Raw genomic sequence first — 26,113 nt, forward strand, 5'->3', positions numbered from 1 at the left:
TCACCTCAGCTCTTCTGGCAGCAAGCCAAACGCTGATGAACTAGGCGTGATGCAAGGCCAATGATATAAGAATGACCGGCTGAGTATCTCAAAGGAGTATACTGACCAGACTAGTCAACAAAAGCAGTGCAAAGATAGAATTGTGAATATAAGTGAATTAAAAAAGTTCAACAGTAGTCCAGAATATATTTATTAGTGACCACTGGTGAGCTTATTAAAAAAAAACACAGTGTCTGCTTTGAATATATCTACCGAAAGAAGATGGTCTTCTAGTTTCAGCCGTAATGGGCTCAAGGACCCCGGCTTTCTTCAGGACCTAGTTATAAAAGCTACTGCATTTAAGTGCAAGTTTTGAACCAGTAAAAACAAAACAGCAACAAAAAAATCACAATGTAATTACAAGTGACCAATCACAGTACCTCTACACCGGATGATAGATAATTCATACCTATCCAATGTGAAGCAAAAAACCTCACCTCACCTGGCACTGACTCAGGTCAAGGGAGGCACCGCCCTCTCCGTCGATACCTCGGGGTAAGTCTTGAGGCAGGGTGATCCAAGGCCTACCAGGGGCTGCAGCATGTATTATGCCACCCATGGCTGGCCATCCACATTGACACAACTGGCTGATCACTCAGCGGGGGCAAGGTCGTGTAATCACCCCTTGCTTAGGTATAGTATCCCTATACCTACCATTACATATATACACATATATACCTATAAGTCACTCCTATGGCAGGCCTTGACAATCCTGAAGGCAGAGTGCTTGGTTTTATGTGAGATGGTACTCTAGCATGAGCTGAGCCTGTCTGCAGCTTTCGGAACCATGTCCTTATAGCTGTTCTATGATATAGTGATACCATATACTCTTAAGTGCATTATAATCCTTTCGATTAATGCTAACTTTGGTTTGGCTTTATCGAAACATGTCGTGTAAGGTGTCATACGCTATGGAATACTACCCCCTCGCCAGTTCTGGCGACAGGGATAGCATTCTACCCTTCTAGAGGGAGAAGGCATTTAGTTGTAGCTTTACCCGGTTAAAGTTAAACAGAGCCTCTGCATCACAAAATGGATGCTGCTGCCACAGACACAAGTCTGACCTCCTGCAGCTGGGAGCCCTTCCAGCAAGGGAGGCCTGGACAATAGATTTCCTGCCTTGGGAGGTGCTAGCACCTGCCCAGACAGGCTATAGTGTATTGGGGCAGGGTGGTTTGAATGAAATGAGACACTGCCTGGGGCACACAAGGTGCTCCATGCATAGCCCGGTTCAAACCAGTTGCTGGGTGTTAGAACCTGGGGTAGCCTGGCCTAGGGCAAGACATACATTTCAGAGGCACAGTGTAAAGGTTGCAGACCACCCAACAGTAAAACCACGCAATAGCACACAAAAATAACGCTACACCAAAATGTGGAAAAATAAGCACTGCTTTATAAAAATAATATACTCTTTGTTTTTGCTCACAAGTATTCACAATTGGAATTTACAACTTTGATCAGGAGAAGTTCCCAACACTCCTCGGGCTGTGGAAGAATTACAGTTCAAAACATTTAGTTGTCATAAAATTCAGGAATGCTTACTTTTGGAATTTAAATTATCTCAATAGGATTACACTAAGCAGTGTTACTTTGCATTAATAATCTATAACCACAATATATTTCATCACTTTAACCTGCCAAATCCACTGGCTACGTCTTTACTACAATATTAAGATCTCTCCCCCCTTATCTGCACCTTAATACAGCAGTAGAATGCACACTCAGAGTGGACTGCAGGAATTTCACAGGTTCACTGTATTCATCAACAATTGCCATAAGTGCCTGAAGGGAGTTCCCCTATGGGCGAGTACTGTCAGCGCTCTTCTGACAATAGTTTATGTTTCCTAGACCTGTAAAAATGAGGTTGGGGTTATGAAGCTACTTTCCCCTCACCTACTATGACACAGCTCAGGAATTAAGATGGCAAGAAGTCAGGGCACCTTGCTAGACGCTAGATCTTGTGAATCTTTATCATTAACCACAAGGGCACAGCACCTTCCTTTCTCACCCCCACTCTCCTTACTGTCTCAGTGGCAGTTCTGCCACAGTCCTCCTCTTTTGTCTGACAATCGGCCTCCAAAGGTTCTGCCCAGCTTCCCGGACTAGCTTCTTAGCTTGGGCTGGCGCTGGGGAAGTCGATGCCACAAATGTGGGGGCTTGCCTGGTTGTCTCCCCTTCCCTACTGCTCAGCGCGGTTCTTCTGTGTTGCGCTGCTACAGGGACAAGGGGGGTAACTGATGCGAGGAAGCGCCAAAGCCTGCTTCCTCGCCGATCGTTTCCTCGGCGGTCTGGGCGTCTCTCACGCACTCCGGTTCCTTCGCGCAGATGCGGGGGAATAGTGTGCCGGCTGGGAGTCGGCGCTGATCACCTGACGCTAGAAGCGTCTTCCGCGAAGGCCTGCTCACTTCACACTTCGCCTCGCAAGTTGGAGCATGCGCGGAACTGACGCCGGTAGCGTCTCCTGCAGGGGCCTGCTCGCTTTATAATTCGCCTCACAAAAATGAAGAACAAGGCAGCGCGGGCGCGAGGGACCAGTGTTCCCGCTTGGCGCCGCGCTGTCTCCGCTTCCACTCCCACAGTCTTTCCCCTCACCTGGCTCCAGGGACCACGCTGATTAGAGTGGAACGCTCGCTTGACAGGGCCACAAAGGCTCCGTAGCCACTCGCCTTTCCCTCAAAGCCTCGGGGAAAACACCGGGCTTAACGCTGGGCTAGAGCTGTCTTCTCCACAACGCTGGTAAGTGAAGCACTGCCAGGGGGAAATCAGGGAAGTCCTTAAGCAAGAGCGTCCCGACAGGGGTCAATGGGGCTCAAGTGAAGAGGGGGGCTTCCACCTCAGATAGAACAATCTCTTCAGTAGGAGAAGGTGGTTGGGAGGGATTGGTCAGGGGTAGAAGGGGGAACGTCTCCCTGTAGTGGCTGTCTGTCACAGGGACAAACTAACTGCTCCCAGTGCGTCCTCCTCCTTTCACCACTGCCTCACTCCTCCACTCTCTGGTCAACACAAAATGGCTTCCCAACCTCTGCCCTTATATAGACAACCCCCACAGAGTCCAGTAGGGTCCAGAAGGTTCTGGAAGGCCTAAGGTTATCCTATGGGGCTGTCTAGGATGTGGCAGTTGGAAACAGTTAGGGCCCTCCATTTTGTGAATTACAGGAGTTTCCTGACAGAACAGGCCTCTGGGCCTGAGGTAAAAAACTATGAGGGCCCAAAAGAACACCTATCCCCTTAGCCAACACCTATAAAACAGTCAGTGGACAAAAATTATCAAGGGTATGAGGGGCAAAAAGGGGACAAAATAAATAATAAATAGGAGGGACTACGTCAGAAAGCCAGACAGGTCTAACACTGGGGCACTCCAGCCCCAGCTTTGGTGCAATGGGACAAAGGGAAAGGGGTGTAACCACCCCCTTCCCAGGTTCCACCCATAGGAGAGACCTAGAAGGTAATCCAGCCACTTAGATTGGTACAAAGCTAGGAGCAGAGTCTAGAGACTTTAGATTATCCTGAACGGAAACTCTGAAACGAAACTCTGGACCTTCGACATTCTACTGCAACTAGAAGACTGAAGAATCTCCCTTGTGGTCAGGGAGTGACCATCCTGTGCAAACAGGCACCATCAGTGACTTGCCGGTTTGCTTTGTCGACGCTCCCACCGGAAACCGAAGACTTAGCGACGCAGCCTCTGGACTTCCAGATTTCTCTGACCCCGACCCACATCCACAGCAAAGCTGAGACCTGTGGCAGACACGAGAGACGTGGGACCGGACTACCTGCAGTACCTGCTTTTTGCTAACTGTGCAGCTTCTGAGGTGTCCTTGAAGTTGTGCATTGGACCCTGAGAAGTCCAAACCCCGATCCGTAAGTGCACCGAAGCTCCGCCCTCCACGAGTGCCGTGTGGGGCCTGCTCTTGCATTTCTCCTCGACGCCTTCATGTTGCTAGCACGCTGGCTAGTAGCTCTCCTGAAGACATCTTTAAAAAACAACACCACTTGCCTGGTTGCTCCGGGCTTGCTCCTGCTTTCCTGTAAAGGGGAAGCTCCCCAGAACTTGCTGGTCTGAACAGAAGCCGATCTTCCCTTCCTGCGTGGGTTGCCTTTGCCAAGGCTTGCTGACTCCAATCCGAAAACCGACACGACCAACAGCGAGATCCTTCGTGGGACAGTCCGTAATCAGCTCCTGGTCGACGCCTCCTGGTCCACATGGCTGCAGAGACAAGCTTCACTTCTTCACCTGTTTGTAGCTCGACATCGCCTGGTTCCTTCCTGGTCACTGGCTAGTGACCCATACTTTGTCCCCTCTGCTTTCAGGTTCTTCACTGCTTCGATCCACCCTTGGTTCCAACCGGACATCTTCCTCCTGGTCGCCTGCAGCATCTTTATGCCGTTCTCCATAGGATTCGATGACGAAACCCGACACGAAAGAGCACCTATGCACCCGGCTTCCCTGGGTAAGGTAACTCGAGTACTCTGGTGCTCCCATGGGTAATAACTATCCAAGTGTCCTACTTTAACCGGGTTTCCCCGTAGTCCACTTGGAAGTGTCCGAAACAAACTACTTTGTTAACTTTACGTTCCCATTGAAAGTCTATGAGAACCTGTATGTGTGTTTAGACACTGCACACGCATCCTGTGAGACTCCTACTTCCTAACCTGTGGTTGTTCAGTGTAGTCCCAGCGATTCCCTAGGCCCTAGGCCTATTCACCTGTTCTGAAGTGGTTCTTATACCACTTACTTAGTATATGGTTCATGAGGCCCCTAGGGCAAAATATTATTTGTGGAATTTATAGTATGCTTATTGAGTCACTTGTGCTGTATCTCGAACTCTGACCTCATAAAGAGTGCAGAGGGGTTGTGTTAGTAATAAATACATATATATTTGATATATACCTTGTGTGGTGTCCTTTCATTTGGTATTCAAGGGGTTATTAACCCTTTCGATGCTGATGACGAGCTGGGCTCGTCATGGTGCACAGTGGTCGTGTGCTGATGACGAGCCCAGCTCGTCATAAAATAAGGAAAATAGCAATTTCCAGCACAGGAGGGGAATTGCCTTAGCAGCGAAGGTGTTAATGGTAAAACAATTGGCTTCACATGCTCTCTGAAGTATTAGCCTAAGACTGCTTTGTCTATGCTACCACTAGGATAGCTGGTCTATAAGGTTGACTTTACAACCATCACCATCAGGGTTGTTTGGACTGATTCAGGGTGCCCACTAGAATAGTGGGTATCACATATCAGGCCAACTTCTCACATCCCTAATAGAGCGCTGTCCTCAAGCACCAAGTCTTTGGTTTCTTCCACTGGCTCTGAATCACTAGGGGCCCAGCTTCATGGTTTACGGCCCCAAGTCCCTGAGGAATTTGTCTCCGTCTTGGTGTTGGTGGTGTCCTGCCGACTGCAGACCAATCCCAGCCACCCTACCTCGCCGCAAAAAATTGGGAGGCAGAGGGAATATTGTGGGCACAGTGCCGATAGGCACAACTGCTCAGGAGCCCACATGGTGTCTTCCCATCAAAGGCTTCTCCCTGGAGCGCACCCACCCACTATCAGGCACCAGGCGCCTATCAACAGGTCAGGAATCCGCCGCATCCTCCTCTGGCAGTGCAGCAGGCCAAATGCGGCCGTGGGAAGGGAAAGGGCCCAGTTCGCACCAACAAGTCCTGGCTTCCAGGCGCCGGAATGTTTAGGTTGTTCCGTGGGCTCAGGTCTATCCGGGATTTGTGAATCACTGCTTCACACCCCCAAGGCTCCATGTGCTAAGGGCCGACTTTAGACTCAGTGTCCTGCTGATCGCAGGCCGATCTCAGCCCCCGCGTCTCTCCACCAGAAGATGGGGAAGAAAGGGAGGAGTATGTGTGCGGCCCAGGTGTTCGGTGGTGCCACACTGCAACTCTGTCTTTCTTATGGGGATCCACCAGTAAGCGGGCACCAGGCATGTTCCTGTCGATCTGCAGGATGACTGTCTAATGCACTTCTCCCTTCAGCTTGGGGCGGTGTAGAGGGGTACCTTAAGTCAGCTTTAATGTACCGCCCTCTGTTCAGGCAGTACCTTAGTCTTGGCGCAGTGTAGAGGGGGTACCACTCGAACAGCAGGGGTTTTTCCCGGATCCTCTCTCAGTGAGGCAGATCCGCACCTGGTAGCTAGTAATCAGCAGGCCCCACAGACCCCCAGCAGGCCACCGCGATATTGTCTACTCACTGACACCGTCAGGGCTGCTGCTTTTAGCCTTCATAGCACCAGTGGACGCACTCATCAGGTAAGATCCACTGGCATTTCCAGAGATAATCATTGCACGATGTTTGGAGTGCTACTCTTGGAAGAATGTAGGGATGAGAGCGGATGACGGAGGGGTCCGGTGCACTCTTAGAGTACGACCGCCATCTTGTCGCTTGAAGCCATGCCAATATCCGCATTTTAATGTTGGAAGTGGTCAGTCTGGGCTATTTGAAATTGGAAGGTGCCAATTTGTGTTCCAATGCTTGACACAGAGGGACAGCTGAAAGTCAGGTATCACTAAACTTTACCTTCAGATACGATCTGAACACTGAAATTTCTGAACTAGGCGTAATGCCAGGAAAGTCACTTCATGGTCTCAAAGACACATGGTTTCAAAGGAATCTCCTTTGGCCAGGGGGGTCCAGTTGCATTTATTAAAAGTGGAATAAAGATGCTGTTTATTGCTTTGAACAAGTAGAAGTTTTCATATTTCTTATGTCAATGGTGAGTGTTTGCTTGTATAACTGAAACATGGCCACAGTATGAGGTTTTTTGTGTAATATAGTATATTCACATCACTGAAAGAGACTAAAAGATTACAGAGACAAAATTGGATGTTGTGATGTGCACCGCATAATCAGTAAGACAGAGTGGAAGTTTTTTTTTTGCATCACATAATTGCTAAGATATAAGTGGATATTTTAATGTGTATAGCACAATTGGCAGAGATAGAATTGGATGTTGTGACGTGCACCACATTAGTGGTAAGACTAAGAGCCAAATTTATTCACATCACATAATTACTAAGATATAATTGGACATTTTAAAGTGCATCACATAATTGACAGAGACAGAATTGGGTTTTGTAATGTGCACTACATAAGCGGTAAGACTAAGGGGTTGATTACGATGCCCTTCGGAAGGGACCAAATCTGATTCGGGTTTACCGAATCAGATTCAGAATCCTTGTTTCCGACCGAATTGTAAACACTTCCCAATGACCGATTATGATGCCTTTAAACCATTAGAGCTGTCCAAATCGGTCCTGAAAGGTATTAACCCCTTTGCGGCTGATGACGAGCTCAGCTCGTCATCAGCCACAGTGGTCGTGTGCGGATGACGAGCTGAGCTCGTCATCTAACGCGGCTTTTCGAAAAAAGCCGCACAGCAGAAAAATAACCGCCGCAGCGATGCGGTTAAGACAGTCTTTCGGAGCTGAATTGTTCAGATCTATGGACTCAGTGCCCAAGCGATTACGATGACCGATTCGGTCAGCCGTTCCTTGGAGGCCCGTAGCAGGCCCCTCTTTATCAGGTCCCTATGCATCGGTCCTGTGGGGGTACCCAAGGGACCCCCCTTTTCAACCATGCACAGTGTGGCTGGCACCAAGGGTGCCCGTCAAAGGGTGCATGATTTTCCCCGGCCACCCCTTTTGTCAATGTGAGCCTAAGTTCACGTTCGGAACACAGGCTACCATTAAAGTCAATGGGAGTCCTACCAAATCCTATCCAGAAGGATCTTGATACATCCAAATCGCTCTGTTGGACTGACCCAATCTGAGTCGTCCGGAAAGCATTCCAGAACCAATTCTGTAAGAATGCTCTCCAGGCAAGATTGTAATCAGCATGAAAGAGTCACAAGTTTTTTTTTTTTGCATCGCATAATTGCTAAAACATAATTGACAATTGTGAAATGTAATTTAAAATGCCCAGAGAAAGAATTGGATGTTGTGTTGTGCACCACATAAGCGCTAAGACTAAGAGTTGCCTTTTTTGCATTGCATAATTGCTAAGACAAAGCTGATGTTTTAATGTGGATCAAGCAATTGGTAGGACAAAACTGAGGTTTTGATGAGAATCATGTACTTGGTAAGACAAAACTAATGTTTTAATGAAGATTGCATACTGGGTAAGAGAAAACTGGATGTTCTAAATATGCATCGCATATATTTTAATTTCCCTGTTTGTGCTTTTTTAGATACTCGTTCAAGTCATTTAAAAAGAGCAATAACATTAGTCCTAAACGGGCTCCCAATATAACTATGGAGCCCGTTTAGTCGTCACTGCGCTCCAGGCTTGAAGGCAGAAGGATCCCATCCGGACACGGCTCGTTTTCTCAGATCCAGCATTTATGACCAAAAGGTCCTTTCTGCCATCAAAGAACACTCTCCAACACTAAAGTTTGCGCAATATAACACAAACCGTCTATTCACTACGATTCAGATGGCCAAACCTTGATGAATTACGTGCGTCATCAACAATCTTTTGCACTGAAGAAGCCCATCCTTTGGGCGAAACGTGTTGGCTGACTCTGTTCTGTGCATACCAAAACACGACTGAAAATAAAAGAAGAATACCAACACAAGACTCATTTCGTCAATCTGACCGTACAGTTTTAACTTGATCAAATTTATGTCGCCTCTCATCCACAAAAAATTGCTATGTTTTCCATGATCTACTAGCAGCAGGTCATTTGAGGTGGGCAATATATGATAACAATCCCGTGACTAGTCCTGGTGGTGCTGTCCCCTAGAACCCAGCTGCTTGTTCCTATAAAGCTATGGCTAATCCACTAAAGATCTCTCTCTAACGAGACCCAAGGGTTTAAAAACAAGCGTTTTTAATCGACAAAGACCTGCACCCACTCTTACATTACAGGCTGACCTTTTGCCTGAACACACTAATCGGGATACTGGCACTATCGCCTGCTCCCACTCAGTTGCGATTTAATTTAACAGACTATACCTTCATACGACATTGTTGGGTCCCGACGGTCCGGTTTTGCTTTGAATACCTTCCGGAACGTTCTTTGAGTGTCCCCCTTATAGCGGTTCATTATGCCCTTTCCAGCGCCCTCTTCTTACTACTTACTGAGGGGATTACTATAGGGGCCACCTCTACAAACAATAAACAATACTATACCGATTCGGTCATTGGTGTAATGTTAATCGGTTTAGTAGGCTAATATCGTTTCCACACCATTTCACCCCATGTTAAGATGGCCGCCACACTTGGGGTTTGTACTAACAGCCCGGACGCATCACATGCGTCTGCACTCCTGCGCATGCGCAGACGAGGTTACGCTGACCACGCCCATTGACGCGGCGTCCCTACACGGAAGCGCGGCTTAACAGCATTTAATCCCGGTGGACACACCGACTCGGGACCAGCTGGTCCGCGCCACCGATTGGGGCGCCTCGCGTGAGGGGTAGGTTATACACCCTGGCTGCTCGTGACTAAGGTAAGCGGCGTTGCAGTGTTTTCGTCCTGTTTGCAGTTTTTCACTGCATAACGTTATTGGTTCCACCACGCCTAGCGCGTTATTGAAACCCTCGTCTCTGTCCTTGGAGGAACGCCTATAGTCATAGGATGCCCTGCTGAGTTATTGGCACCTTGGCTTGAGTTGTGTCGATGGGCCACACTCTGTCACCGGTGATCAAGCCGGGTTGGTTTGAACGTGAGCCCAGAGTCTGGGTTTTCTTACTCTGGCTGCCCTCCCCAGGACAGTTATGATACATTTTCCCCTTGTGTGAGCATGGTGCGCGCTGGCCCCGCCAACCCGCCCGATCTCTGGTCCAGTGGTGGGGTACTGTGTGTACGCAGCCTTGTTGTGGACAACTGTACACCTTGCAGGGCTAATCATTGGCTGGGCCGAACCACAGGGCAGAAGAGGGATCTGTGATGAGCCGCTCTGGTCCTACCAATCATTCTTTTTTCTCTTAGTCCGGCCATGTGTCTACATTCAACCACGGCCTCGCTTCCCTGGCATGTTTTATATTCAGCACACCATCCGGGTGCCTGTATCTGTTCCTCTCTTGCAGGTAACTTACCTTTCGAACAGCCCCACGGGAACAGACTGCGGGGCCCTGTACTTTTACTCTTAGGGTAAGCACTAATCCAGCCATCTATAGTTTTGTGACAAATCTCTTCGTCCAATTTTTTTAATTGTTCAATATGTTTTGATCCATGATTACACTGCCCAATGGTCAGGAATGGACGTACTACCTTTAATACGCCCACCAGTGTGTAATTATAGAATATCCTTTTCATTATGTTTCATGTATGTGTGTTTTATGGAGCACTGAAGGAACTTAGTATTGTGAGATAATGCCACTATCCATGCTAACTGGCTTATTTCTACACATTTTTCCTAGGTCTTCTCTCTCTCCCCCCCCCCCCCCCCCCCCACCCCCCCCCACCCCAAGATCAGGACCAATTGGCCTGCTCCCTGATTGACCCAGTGAGGTTGTATTTTTCTTCTTTCTTTGTTTTTTACCTTATTCTCACTGTGTAGTACCTAATACCCGAGGTCCTGAAGAATTGCCAGGCAGGCAAGAAACATGTCGACCTTTTTAGAGGGTTGAGTTAGCCCACTGTAGATTAAGCAGTTCCTTTCTCACCTCCCACCATTTTAACCAAGGGAGTCAGCCACGTGAATAAAGTCCCCTGTGGACTGACTCACCTTCTTTTAATCTGACTATCCCCTCACGACTACACCTTCACCAGACCCCTTACACGCTCTCAACCCATTGGTTGGAACAAAAGATCTCCATCAAAGAGTGCCTACGGCGCCCGTCAGACATTGCAGCGCCAGTCTGACGAGGAGCAGGAGACCAATGATGAAGCATGACACCTAGGTTTCTGGGTGTGTGAGGTCTTCTAGTTCCAAAAAGGGAACACCTCGTTCCCTGCTTTCGTTCTACCTCCATACCTTGCACATACTTCCTTAACTTTCCCTGGGGAACTTTGTATTCTTTTGCTTGACAATATATAAATGTCTGACTGCAAAAATCATAAAAAATGCAGGAAAATATGGGTCAGAACAGTAATAGTTAGGTAACAAAACATATACAAGTAAAAGTGGAATCAGGGGGGTTTAGGTACTTCTTGAATTGTAGGTGAGACAGTAGAAAATCTTTCAGGCAACAACTTTAATGTCACTCTTTAGCAGTTGGTCAGCTCTGCTGCTCATAGAGTCCATGTAGCATTTCCTGGCAGTCTAAAGAAACAGTCTTAAGTTTCTGATCCTAAACTTGGTAAGGGCGGTTGACGGCATATACCTCAAGCACCGAAAATTTCTCCTCAACACTCGTGTGGAGACCCTGGAATCCTGTAGAGAAATCTTGGCAAACTCACAGAAAGTATCTGCCCCCTCTTTGGGCTATTCTTGTGGACAGTAACTGCGCATTCTAATAGTCAATTCGGAGGCTGGTTCTGGGATGTTCTACACTCTTTTGCTCAATCCACTCAAACTTGGTCAGTCAAGCTCTTTCTCACTGCATGTGAGCAGGAAGTTGGGGTGGACCTCTGAGTCTACTGCCAGAAACTTAAACCAGGACACAAAAGCAAGCGACGCTGCTCCACTTTCAACTACTTGGGGACTTGTAGTGGGTAGGCCTTCCACAGAACAGTGACGAGGAAAAGACAAGTGGAATCTTCCTAACTTCAAAGGGAACTTCTGTGTCTTCTCCTTAATGCTCCTTTTACTGACCCACTACAAAGGATTCCTGGATTGGCCTGGATAAGAGATCTGGAATTCAGATCTGTTGTCTAGGCCATCTTTAACCTTTCGTCTTTGGTATTACTTCAATGTTTCAAATGCAAGATAGATTACTATGTAGCTACAGCCATCTGCGTCATACATGCTCCAAAAAGACACTTCCTCTATGCACCCATAAAAGTACACATGTGAAACATACGTCTCAAATAGATGGGCACAGGACCCGGTTGCAAACACCCAACACATACAAGTACAATTCTTGTTGAGTTGGCAGACTTTGGGTAATCTGAATGGGTTTCAAAGGCTGTGGTAAATAAGGGTTTACAATGGGCTGCAAAATTAAAATCCATATATTCCCAAAATTCAGCATTACAATCCTGTAGCATATGCCGGGCCTGTAGACTATCCCAAAAAAGTTTTGAAAGGAAGAACTATGACAGCAACTTTCTGACTTTCCACAAATCTACAAGGTAGAATTGTAAGACTTTCTTATTTACTGATCCTGAGACAGCAAGGGATATCTCAAAGTTGGGGAATTACTAACATGCAACCCCAGTGTTTTGTGGAAATTTCAAATTGGTCCGCTGTTTGATAACACCACCTATGGGGACCCAGTTCTGGTATGATCTACTCCTAATGAACATGAGGTGAGAACATTTAGGAGAAAGCTGGTATTCATTTCCTCTTGCTTCCCTCTTAACCCCACCCTAACATTTTATAAATCCGGTAGCTCGAATGAACAAACTACACTTCGAAGTGAACCAATAAAATGATGTATTGCAACATATTCTGACTTGCAATTGATGGCCTAGCACCTATTATATTATTGCTCCAAATGGTGACATTAAGTTAATTAAAATATTGAAGCCTAAAATGGGCAAGCACAGTGCACTATGCACTTTTCTTCACAGGTGTACCCTCTGAAACAAAAACAAAACAAGACAAAAGCTGTAGCAGCACTCCTTTTGGCTCAGCTATGTAACCACCATATTCACCAATCAGATCCTCACCACCAGCAGTGTTACTTGTAGTAGCAATACCACAGTAGGTTCCTACAAAGCGCCAAACTCAAACGAGTCTTGACATGAGACCATTAAATTACATGTCAATGCACAAATGTTGTGATGGTGTAAAGTATGACATAAGTGTTAATCGGAAATCTAAGAAAACAGGTATGGTTACAAAGCAGGAAGGTGGTTCTTCTGAACTGGAAAGGAGGGCAGGGGTTTCTGTAGGCATGAGAAGTCCATTTATAGGAGGTAATATTGAAAACTTCGAGCAAGGCTTTTCTGAAGGTCAATTAAGGAGTGGATTTGATCCTATGTGATTCATAGCACCAAGGCACAATACACCTTTTTTTCAAATGAACAAACACCAAAGCCCATACAAGCGCATTTGAAGCCTAACCACAACAATGACAACTTAAGACATTATGACAACAAGCACAAAATAATGCATTCAAACCAACCACAAAAACCACACACACACTGAAGCCCACCACCATGCAAACCTTCATCAAACAATTGGCAATGCATACTGGAATAAGGCAGATGGAGGCACACCAAACACCACAAAGCCATGGATGCCACCTACTAAAGACAAGATGAAACAACGATCTATGTGGGTCAAGAATGAAACATAAAATCATCACAAGAAGTTACCATAGAGAAATTGTAAAGTACACTAACATGCAAACCCTACTTTTGTAAAAGTTTAAGATGGACCAGAACAGACGAAGATGAATAACGAGACTCAGGGATTGATGGCAGCCCTGATGTCTTTCAGGTTTCGACCACTTCTTCCACCAGTGTATACTGCATATTTTAGCCACCAATTCCTTGATGGCTTCGACCATGTCAGGTCACAGTTATAACTAGGCCCTGCATCATAGCCTTGCATGACACAAATGGGTGAATCAATTGCCTCCTGCCATCTGGAGACATAAATCTAGAGGATTTAGGTTACATGAGGAGTAGGATTCAAGGCAGTCAAAACAAAAGTCCTAGCAAGGTCAATAGGGCTAGTTGTGGCAAGCATGCTAATGTATTAATTTTTTGCCAACATATGAATTATATGTGGCAAAAAATATATAAAAATATATGTCTGAGTGTCAGCCACTACTGACACTCAGACACTCAGTCGACAATTGTAAACGGATGAGTATTACTAGACGTAAAAGTCATTTATGAGGCTGACTAATTCCACGGCAGCCTCAACCATGCATATTTCACACGCTGATTAATTATAAGCGGTGAAGAATTCCCCCTTGGTCTCGTGAACTGCCGGACACCGGTCTTCTAAATACGAAGATAAGCTTGACAGCAAGCAATGCATATTTCACTACTGAGCCCATAATGCACCATAATATGCCACATGGAGTCTCTAGTATAAATAATGAACACAAATGACAGACAAATGTTTGTTAACTGTGACCAGGGACAGTATATGTCCGAAACGCGTAGGTGGGGAAAACCTACAGTGAATAAATAAGTGAAGCAAACCGTTGAAGTGGTGTGCGAAGTCTTCTTAATTGAAGGCATTAGCTTGAGTACATTTCGCAAGGCTGTCCCGAACCTCGCCGTCAGCACCAGCTAAAAGTTGCTCCCCCCACTTGGGACATTTGCTCGTGATATATATATATATATATATATATAAAATCATGGGCAGCCCAACGGCCCAGAGAAACCAGCCTTGGCACTGAAGTGCACCTCTTTTCAGGCCTTTGGGCACATTTGATCAGTCAAAATGCAGTCACTGAATTGCATGGCCTGAACCACTATTCCATGTTGTAGGATGTGGTAGGCGAATGCAAACTGTGAAAGTTATGTTAAAATTATTTAGAGAGCGCACATACATAATGTGGTTTCTTGGCGCTGGATACAGGGAAGAGCATGCAGTTAATATTCATATGCTTGGGAGAACAGCCCTGTTTTCGAAAGTTGTCTGAATCTAAGATAGCACTGTGATGATCTGATGTTCGAAGGGAGTGAATTCAAAAATGAGGGTCCAGAACGGAAAATCTGGCTCCACCTAGCCTTTTCTTTTTAAAAGGGGGGATGAGCAGGAGGTCGCAGTATGAGGACCTCAGGTTCAGATCAGGGCTATACTTATGGATGAGTGTATAGATGAATTCAGGGCAGGTGGCGTGAAGGGATTTGAAGATGAAACACCTGATCTTAAATGCAGTGCAATGTTTCACTGATAGCCAGTACAGTTTCCTCATCAGGGGAGTGATGTGGCGCCTTCTTGGCTATTGGTAGATCAGTCTGGCTGTCTGGTTTTGTACCAGTTGCAATCTTTCGGTTAGGTTCACTTGAAGAGACCTGTGGATGAAGAGGGCTGACCAAAGTTCTGTATATATTTATGTTTGTATTTCTTTTATGACATTTTTAGAAACCATGAAACTGAAGAGACAGATAAAGTAGTTTTTAGGCCAGACCTGGGAAAAAATATGAAAAAACCAACAATATGAAAGCAGAGACCAAGGCCGGTGAGGACTGTATCACAGTTTACCTGGAACTGAGACCATAGGCATGAAGTTGCATTTCTGAAACTGGAACTCCACTTCCTGAGAGCCATGAACCTGCAGATCCATGGGGGCTGGAGGATCTGCATACAAACATTTACCAATCCAGATTGATGGCTAGAACATAATACTAGATGATGAATCTGCATGGAGACATATGCATCAAAACACAGTAACTGGCTATCTTTAGAGCAAAGATTACCACAAGATCATGTAGACAGACACTGACTATAGTTAAGGATTGCCACACTCCTCATTTCTATTGCTAGGACACCAGTAAACTCTACTTCAGTTCTGGCCCTTACTTTACTCTCAAAGCATTTACTCTAATGTTCAGCATGGGCTGAATTACTGACTCCCTCCACTCCTGACAGCATTCAAACATTTTCTGCTTTTCTTAAATAAGCTAAATACATTACTTCTGAAACACTGCCCATTTCAGTCGTACCTCACATCTCTTAAAACCATACATCCTACATAATACGCTACCCTGCTCTTCTGTGTGGAGCCTTTGTAATGGCTATTGGTCCACACACACACACAGACTACTGCCATCAGAACTCTCAGCCCTCTTTCCATTCCTGAGCCAACTCAAGACTCTTCCCATCAATCATGGAGTCTTTGTCCCAGCACCTTCAATACCCACTTGAGAGACTGTCCCTAGGACTCACCTTAACTCTAGTTTCTGTTCCTAACTTATACGTTTTTTTAGACCCCATTTTTGCTCCATTATTACTCAATGATGCTTTGTGCTGGCGATACCTAGCAGGCAGAAGTGGGTTTGGCAGCCCTTGTATCTTTGCAAGATTACAGAGTACTCAAAGAAAAGAAAAATCATAGATTACACACACATCTAAGACGACCAAAGGTTATCTGTATATTCTCTCTCCCTTCCTTTTCTTCTTTCCTTCAGTCACCAACCCTTCTTGGATTCCACGTGTGACGACTCCTCTTGGTCCCCGCCTTGTACAGAAAAGGCAAACTGGCATTAAAGATTGAGGCGGTCATTATGAGTTTGGCTGGATTAAAGAGCAGGGTTGTATCAGAGGCATGGAATCTCCAATTGTGGCTGATATCCCAGGGCCTAAATATGGCCAGAATGAGTTAAAGTCCTCGGAACAGGGAAGAACTGCGTGGATTAGAGAAGACCTGGAGAAAATCTGCATGTTTTTCCCTGATTTTGAAACTATTCTATTTGCTTAACATTTAACACCCACTCCTATCTGGTGGTAAATGCCTGCAGCCGAGCAGATGCGGGTGAAGGGGTAGGGGACACCATGGCAAAAGAGTCTTGACTTCTTTGCCAGCGGGTTGAGGTAGGGGAAGAGGGGTGGAGAAGAGTGCAGGTTGTGCCTCTCTGCTCTTAGCCCCTGCACCTTTCCAACCGGATACTGGATCATACCTAGTAAACCAGGTCCTATTTTTTAAGACCCAGTAATTTCATGTCTTTGAACACATGACCATAAGAGGTGGAGATGAGCACTACCACACCTGGGGATAAAGCTTTGCCATACACAAATTAAGTGCTCAGATGTTATTTAGCGAATCTCTGGCTCTTGGTCTGAATCGTTCCATCTCTTCTTGGCACAGACCTGGATCTTTTCTTCTTTCTGAGGAAAACTTACTTCAATTTTGTGCAACACTACTATTTCTTACCTCTCTTCTGGACTTACTAGAGACCTCAATCTCTACCCATGACATGGTTCTTCTACACCTAAAAATCTTGCTTAACAAAATTACTGAACTGGTAAGACAATCGAAGACCCTCAATTGGGACCCTCCATGGAAGCACACCAGTGTTGAGGATGCTGTGCTATACTTCAAAGAATTTAGAATAACATACATTTTGAGGAGTCACACGTTAATGCTCTGGCAGTGTTTACATCTCTATTATATCTCCCCTTCACGTTACTCACATTGGACTGCAATGATTTAAGTCACTGCAACTCTTCCAAACCTTTTGTATGTACAACTTCCACTCGCTTGTTAGCCCCTATCCAATAAACATAGAGAGCGTTGCAATGTTGTGCGTCATTGCCAAGACACACTTGGGACAGACTTCGAGTATGCAGCCAGCACACCTTATCCCTATGGCTTTTTAGTGTGCTGCTTTTATTTTCACATTAATCCGTTTTGCTAAAATTCTCAAGTTCTACTTTTTCTTTTTGTTGAGAAGATTCCTGGTCAAAGTGCGACACTCAAATGTAGAATTTTTTCTGCAGATTACAAGTTAATATTTCATTCTAGTCAAACAATGGTAAATGTAAACATAATTTTGGCTGCATGGTTAACTTTTGCAACATAAAATAATGCAAATGCTGCTGTTTGCAGGCAATTTTGACAGAGTGTATAACTTTACAACCTTGTTAAGATGCAATGTTTTCCATACAAGATTCTGACGTGAAAACAAAAACTTTGCCCACCCGTGGTTTTAAGGATATCCACAATGATTATCATTGAACAAACTTACAGTTTTGGAACTTCACAGGAGGATATTCGTAGATCAGCCATTCTGAAAACCCAATCCCAAAATAACTATAGCAGACATATTTCGTATGACTGCCCTTTTCAGGAATCACGGAGTAATAAAACAGTATAGCATATGGAGTGTGCTAGTGATAGTATAAACAATACAGTTGTTTGTTATAATTCAACACAAAGAAGACATCCCAATGATTGCAACATTCATTGTGTTTATGTACTACTGGTTTGTTTATGATATTTCTTATTTATGAAAGAAACTTGAGTATGCTGGAACTGAACATACTGCACAAATGTCTGCTAAATTAATTACAGCGTATTCATCTTTAAAGAGATGGGAAAACGTTTCAATGAGGCTAATGAAACACACAATCACTCAAGTGTTCAGGCTGTGAAAGTTAAATCAACAAACAAGGGACATAGGACCAGACACAACTGTGATTAAGGCTTTAATGAAAACATGACCAACTGAAGTCTGTCATTCATTCAAAAAAACATCATAGTTATGCGGCTGGGCACAAGAGATAGCTTCTCTTCACAGGGCCAATGCTCTAGACTTAATAAATAAGTACTTTGCAAAAGTGTATGCCTGTTGTATCACTGAGGTAAAGTCTTTTTATGAAGAAAGGGAGGGAAATGATTCACATATGATCAGTAAGAATAACTGAAAATAGTTGTCTTTGGTCTGAACAATGGTGGATGTAATTCAGCCATGTCTTGTTTGTCAGGTGAAGGGGTGGGAGGCTGGACAGGATGCATTTTCCTTGTCACATAAAAGCTCTTCTAAATTGGGTACACTTAGGATTCTAAAAGTTATTCAGGGATCGAAGTCTGGTTTAGGAGGCAATCTATACACTTGATACGAAGGGGTGAGGAACCACCCTACACACTCTTGCCGACTGGGCAAAGGCATTTTGAACATTAGTTACTGGGTCTAAGAAAAGCATCAGCAAATAGGATACTGTAGGGAAACAAAAATCAAACAATATGAACTGAGTAGTGCCACATATCAAACAGAGAAGACCTGGTGCTTAGAAGATCTGCAGTTCTACTGGAAGAGATGCAACATTAGAGATCACGATGCAAAAAAAACAACAGCATTTCTTTAAATTGGATGGCGAATGGTTACGGACCCCCAGCTGAAAAACAAAACATGGGACGGTTTCAGTATCAGGTCCTTGCTGAGCTGGTAGTCTGTTGTTTAAACTATGATTTCCAGTTTGCATACATGGCTTGATCCATGCTTCCGGGGAATTTGTAGCAAATTCTCAGAGTTTTGTTTGTAATGAGCACTATCCATGCTCACTAAGTTTCTAAAAACACATGCACCCCTAAATAAAATAAGTTGCAAGGGATCTACTCGGTGGATGGTGAAGTCTATCGATTGGTAAACCATCCTCGGAAAAACATGCCAAGAATAGATGACGAATCCTTCAAATCCGTGCCCACTTGATCGTTGTTCTTCAGGATATTAGTGAATTGTTCAAGGTCTCCTGGAAGCAGAAGGGAAAAACGCTTTTGTTTCTACTGGACATAAATAAAATGACATCATTGACACCAAAGAACAATCGATTTAAGCCTTCATCTAATTAGTTCAACAGCAATAGCTGTAGTATTGTACTAAGTTGGCAAACAAAATGTGCATTTCTTGAATTAATGAGCTATTAGAAACAAAGATTGTCAGGCTCCTAAAAAGAAACACTGATTTTACCTATTAAACGCGACTTTGATTTTGTACAACTGTACATTATGAAGAAATGAAAGCACGTTAATGTGTTTCACATCAAACAGCACCGATTCTGTCCCCAAAGCACTTTACAGCACAAACAAGCAATTGACAAGGAGGAAGTAAATAAGACCTGCGAGTGTTGGCCCTTAATGTCCCTATGGAATCTGGAAGGGTTTTTAAGGCAGAGACTTTGGACTGAGCCAACTACGAGCAGGTCCCTTGTTGGTCAGTTACAAGCAATACAACTACCACCAACATCTAATTTGCAAGGTACCACCCAAGAATTGGAGCATGAAAAATTCAGGGACCTACGCAGAAAATGTGGCTCTGTGGTTCAATGCTATCTGGGTAGAATACATGCATTACCCTTGGCCAGTTCCACCACCCCTATCCATCTACTGGTGTCAGGAATTTGGTCAATACCATAATCAAGACCAGGATGCACTTCTTTGCCAATCAAGGGGGAAAAAATATTTTGAAGAAAGCAGACAATTTGGTTGTTTCAGTCTTATGCTAGTTCTGGCAAGAATATACTGCTCCAAATCACTAACATTCTCTTTTTCTGACTCCAATTAACACTACTGAGCAACCACACTAGCGGAGGTTAAACCTTTGCGTATAGTTCCTCTCACTCGGCCAGAGGCCTGCCTATCCTTGGTTCATGGAACCCCTTGTGCTGTAACCTGGGGAGGAGGCAGCTGGACTGGCTTGTCCTGCCCTGTGTGGAGAGGAGCTGCCTGAATGTTGAAAAGCCTACCCAACAACCATATGACTGAAGATCTGAGTGGATTGCAAAAACAAGGAAAAGAAACTGCCCAGAAAACACAATAGTGTTTCAGCTTAGCTTGCCTGAATGAAGAAAAGACAAAAACACAAACAACTACTGCTTCTGAGGGACGCTCCATAGAAGCTTTCCCTAGACATCAGAGACTGCCAGACTCCTCCCCATAGAGCCCTGTACCTTTAGCATACTTCTACATCAGATTTTGATAGAGGTTGAAGGAGGCTGGCATAATGGGTCACGCCTTGGACTGGTTTATCACCTTTCTTTCGGAGAGGACCTTTCTGGTGTCTGCCCCTCCCTTTGCCTCCAGACCCCATTCTATCAAATAAGGAGTACCGCAGGGCTCGGCATTGAGTCCTACGCTTTTCAGCCTGTATGTTCAGCCCCTAGCTGAGGTAGCCACGAGGAGAGGGCTGACTATAGTGTCATACGCCGATGACACTCAACTAGTTGTCGCCCTCTCCGATGACTGTCTCCGATGACTGACTGAACGGCACTGCTAAATTCCGGAGTGGATTAGCGGACGTTGCAGTCTGGATGACGGCCAACTGTCTCCAGCTCAAGGCCAGCAAGTCTGAGGTCTTGCTGGTTGGGAAAGACCAGGAGCTGTGGAGTGAACAGTGGTGGCCCTCCACAATGGGCCCCGCATCCACCCCTAAACAGGTGGTGAAGAACCTTGAGGTTTGGGTGGACTCCGCCTTGAGTTTTCAAACCCAGACTAAGAAGGTAGCGGCGACATGTTTTGCCATTTTGCGTAGACTTAAACCCCTGCTAGGTTTCTTTGATCCTTCCATCCGACAGATGATTGTCCAGGCATCTGTGCTGTCGAGATTGGACTATGCCAGCTCGTTATACCTGGGGGCCAATTAGATGGAGATTACCAGACTGCAGACAGTCCAGAAAGTGGCCGCCAGAAATCTTCTGGGCCTGCCTCGCCGCTGCTCCACCTCCACTGCCATTCGTCAGCTTCATTGGCAGCCAGTGGCAAAGCGGGTGGAGTTTAAGTCTCTCTGTTTTGCATTCAGGATCTTGAATTCCCCAGCTCCTGGCATTCTGGCTGACTTGCTCTCCACCTACGCCCCTTTCCTTCACCTTCGTTCAGCAGGTCAACACCTTGCAGTTGTACCTCGGGTCAAGAGGCCCCGTGCCGGTGGACACTATTTTCGCATTCTAGCAGCCAAGCTATGGAATGCCCTGCCTGTCTACATCCGGAGTATTGACAACTACTTGACATTCCGGAGTGCCCTGAAAACGTATCTTTTCCCAGCCCTGTAGTTGTGGTTGTCTTTCGAGCTCTTCTTCCATTTGCCTTTTTGGAATCTTTGCTGTTAGTTGCCTGTCTGCTCTAGCGCCGGGACGCCCCTTTGCTGGGGCAGCTGTCGCACTTTATAAATCAGCCTAACCTAAGCTAACTTGCCTGTACCAATTCTGATCCTAGAGAGATGTGAAAGCTCAGACTCTTCACTCCCCTTGTAATGAAGTTCGGTCTCACTGAAGACAATAGACCCACTTCTGAAAGTGGTTAAACTATCTTTCGAATCGTTCTAGGTTTGTACATATAGTCAATATGTTGTGGTTCGTATCAAATCCTAAAGTTCAGTTCCTAGAGGAAACTGCTGAAGCCTTGGGGTCGAATGAGTGTCCCCAGTCCCATGTTTTTTCCCCACGCATTGATATTTCAAATGTGGCGGTTGGTTGCAGAACGGGCCTATCAGTAAATATCCTAGGGCATGCCAATGTGGGTTCAAATCCACAACAGCAAATATTACCTTTTGAGAACAGGTTAGGTCGTTTGCTGGCTTTGTCCAATACTGTTGGTGGCTGAATCTTGGTGACCAGACCCCTATTCCAAAGAAGATGGACAGGAAAAAAGCTCGCATCTTGACGCCATTATTTTTATCTTGATGGGGTCCTTGTTTGAGTAGCCGGTTTTTGGCTTTTTAGAAAAATAATTGATGTTTGTATGTTCACAAATGTAATATCAACAAACGAGGCTTCTGCCCAATTAGTTTTCCAGCTGCACACAGAGTCAGTAGCCATACGGAGGGCCAGACAAAGAGCAAGGTCCCTAGCTCATATCATTTTATCTGGCATGTTAGACCCATTAACTGGATGTCCTAAGACCGCTTGTAAACACTAGATTATAAGATCAGACGAATTTGTATGCCCCAGAATGATCCAAGCACTTCATCGTAGCATAATACCAGTCATAAGCCTAATAGTATAGAAAATTTAGTGTCTTACAAGTAAACACTGTAAAAACCTTTTAGGTCATATTTTGGCCTCAAAATTCTACAGCACCGTCTGCTAGTCTAGGTCTTCTTATGTAACTGTTCTTTAGGTTACCTATAAATAAAAGTCATTTATTCTTAACGATTCAGCACTGACTGTACAATGGGTTTATGGAGCATCAGTCATTGCATGGTGCTTTAACTGAATTTCAAACTGTTTGACTTTGAAGACCTCTGGAGAGCAACTGCGTAAAAGGCAGTAACTTGGTTATCAATATGGAGTGCAATGGTATAGGTGACCAATAGTGCAGTGGCATTGGTGGTTGGTGACTCTTGGTCAATATTTCTTAGCTGGGCTGTTTGGGCCACCCACTGAATGGCTGGGGGAGGTTGAATTAACTATTTTCCTGTTTTTTAGGTCTGGCATTAGTCAATACCTTTTGATTTTACTAATCATTTCTGGAGAATATACTCCCTTATAAACTATTCATCAACTGTCTGTTATTGTCTCATTCACATTGTTAGTCTGCGACGTACAGCATGGGTCAGTGAATCAGCCCACTTCAGCCATCGGTGAACTACATTGTGAGTGATAACAGTCTTCACTTTCGGAAGGGGCGCATCTACATGAAAAGTAGTTCCGTTAGGTCTCAGTGACTATGGTAATGTGTGCTTTTTGAGACTAAAAACAGACACGTTTTGCTTTTAGCCATTTGTTTTTTTAGATGCAAGTGCGCCTGGTTACTTCTTGATTACCCAAATTAACTGTTTTCTGCCTCGGGATTTAATGACAGACTCAAATTGTCATCTTTTTTGTAAATATATTCCGTATTACTGTCATTTACTTTACTATTTTAAGCTGTTATGATGTAAAGTTGAGTGAGTTTTGTTCAATTCTTTATCATACAATAATGCACAGGTAATTTGTTCACATTTTAATGAACATTAAAGTTTATTTGTTCTTTATCTCGATCCTACATTTGTTGAGCTAGGAACTACAGACATTTATATCATTTCAATAGTATTATCCTTATATCTGTAAGCATCAGAAAAAAAAAATCACTGCTCGTTTGTTCAGCACTCAAAATTAGCAGCAGGTTTAAGCCCCTTTTTGTTCTGTCTCATTCTTTGTTTTTCCCTTATAGCTCTTGAACTATGCGCTTTTCACTCCAATTCCTATTCTTCTAAGATAGCATCCATAATAGCTGAAAGTTCTAGTTTTTTTTTTCACCAGTTGCCTTTTTAAAGCATTTCTGCCCTGGGTCTATTCCATTTTGGTCTCTGCGGTTCTTTCATTGCTTTCTACTTACTAGCCATGAGTCCAGGTAAGCACTCAAACGCTGTGCCACTTTTACCCTGCTTCTAGTGTTAGCGTCAGTGCATGTACAGAGGCACTGCATTATTTTCCAATCCAAATAAGATCCGTTCGGTGAGGACTTGTGCACTATTTGGTTTACATGTACTTTCTTTTCATCAAACACCATTTGCTGGAACTTCTCTGTGTGCAGACTTTTTAAAGCATCTCTTCTGACCACGCAGCTTTCTTCTGTTTTGTGATCTTGCAGGATTCTTATTCTGCACTCGCGTACACATAGGCATTGTCTTTCGTATCAGACTTAAACTGTCACATACCTCTAACAGCACTCTTTTACATTTCGTTGGCACAATCGAATATCAGTTGCTGTGGATCATGGTAGGTTTATACGTTGTGTTTGTAGCTCTTGGCTGCACAGTGGAAATCGTTCTCATGGTCTACTCTCTTTTCAGCAGATTATAGCCAGCTTCTTAATGTCTATGTCCAGTAGGCTACATTTGCCATGGATGTACACTGTTCTCTTTCCTCAGTCTCAATTGAATGATCTGTATGTAGGCCAGTCGATGAAGGACATTGTGAAATGCGTTGGGGTATGAAATCAACTTGTACGCACTAGACATGCATTTAAAATAGTTTACTTCATTTTCAATACAATGTTGATAGATGAAGGTTACTCGGAATACTATGGTATAACCGTGATTACAGCAATCAGAATTTGGCATCTACTAAACTGTGCACCTTACAATACTTTCAGTTGTTCGTGTGTGCATCCTGTGGGACTGGAAGCTTCCACAACAATAAGGTTTTGTAAAAACCACGACAAAACAAGCACTGATAAAGCCAACATCAGATCTGATAGTTTTTTTTTTTTTACTGTTTTCAGCAGAATTTCCTTCATTTCTAGCATCAAGTTGCCTTGATGGACATGTACTCAATAATATTATTAATCACTGGTCCAACCAATCAATGAGAAATAGCGAGCCAGAGGATTCTAGCGCTTGTACTTCACTTGGTAACCAAGGCTGGAATGTGGTCCTGGAGAAATCCCTATGATCCTCAACTCCTACAGGTTCACAGTGTTCTAATGGCTAGATTTCTCTGGACTGGTTCTTACTAGCCCTACACGTTTTGAGTTTGGGGCTTCAATATAGCCCTTTGTCACTGAAAATTGGGTCACCACAGGAAAAAAGGGGATGGGCAAGTTTGACCCATGAAATGGGAACCTAATCTGGACAAATGGGAACGGCCTGCAGACATCCAGCACCACACAGGTGTCAGGGAAATTAACTGGGGATTTGTTTATTCAGGCTGATATGTCTGAGATGGGCTTTAACATCACTGAGGAATTGTGTACAGCAAATGCATGGGTTCCAAATCGACGCACAGCAATCAACAGGCTACGTATGAACCACACATTTCACCAAGGCATACAAACATTCATACTTTATACAACTCCCAGGCATGACGAACACAAGGAACTTCTGGGAACAAATCTTTGAGAGCTGGCAGGCAGGCTACCCACTGGATAATGTTAAAAAGACCCATTTCACTGGATTAGAATCATGCTTGCCCCAAAGCCAGTCATTGCACAACAAGGGTTCAGGAGGAAATGTCAATCCTCGTTCAGAAAGGGGTACACCTTGAGCGTCCCATCCTTTTGTTTTTAAAGCTCTGTTTTATGAAGACAAAATGACTCCAACCGTGGACTTCCAGGACTGTTGAGCTCACTGGAGGACAGTGGTGTTCAGTAAATATTACAGAGCAGGATGGCATTACTGGGGACATCTCCTAATGGAAACATTTTTCAAAGCCCTTCAGTGGTGGGTTCATATATCCCTGAAAGCAAATAAGTGCAATACATTTTTTGATAATAAATGATATATTTGAAGGCAGAGTGCGCATTTCTGAGATCCCCACTTTTGCGCAAAACCTGCAGTCTTGCTGCTTGTAGATTTCTCTGCAATATTGTAAAAGCACAAGTCCTAACATGACCTGGAAAAGCAACCCTCGGTCCTATTTTGGCTTTTCAGACCTGCCTTGCTTTTCCCCCACAGGAACCATGAGGTAAATCCACAGAATGTGCTCTGTCATTTTACTTCGCAACAGAAACAAGGTTCGAGTGCTTAGGGGGTGCATCCAAAGTGCACATATATTCAAGGATGACTACTGACACCTCATTCCAAATTATGGGCAACGGGCAATACAAAATACGAAAAAATCAGGAGCACATATAATAGTTTGTCATTTTCCCCTGGAGGGAAGATGACAAACTAATCTCTTACCTGTAA

At 44.6% G+C, this 26,113-nt stretch overlaps 1 protein-coding gene across 1 annotated transcript in view; it reads right to left on the reverse strand.

Moving 5' to 3' along the window:
- Positions 1–18,202: 18,202 nt before the first annotated feature.
- Positions 18,203–26,113, reverse strand: part of HAX1 (HCLS1 associated protein X-1) — a 42,524-nt gene continuing 34,613 nt past the window's right edge. The window contains exon 7 of the mRNA XM_086947501.1: positions 18,203–19,259. Within this exon, the coding sequence (XP_086803627.1) occupies positions 19,144–19,259 (116 nt within the window). The 3' untranslated portion in view covers positions 18,203–19,143. The remainder of the gene's footprint in view (positions 19,260–26,113) is intronic.

Source organism: Lissotriton vulgaris, chromosome 12 (genome assembly GCF_964263255.1).
Source record: "Lissotriton vulgaris chromosome 12, aLisVul1.2, whole genome shotgun sequence".
NCBI lineage: Eukaryota > Metazoa > Chordata > Amphibia > Caudata > Salamandridae > Lissotriton > Lissotriton vulgaris.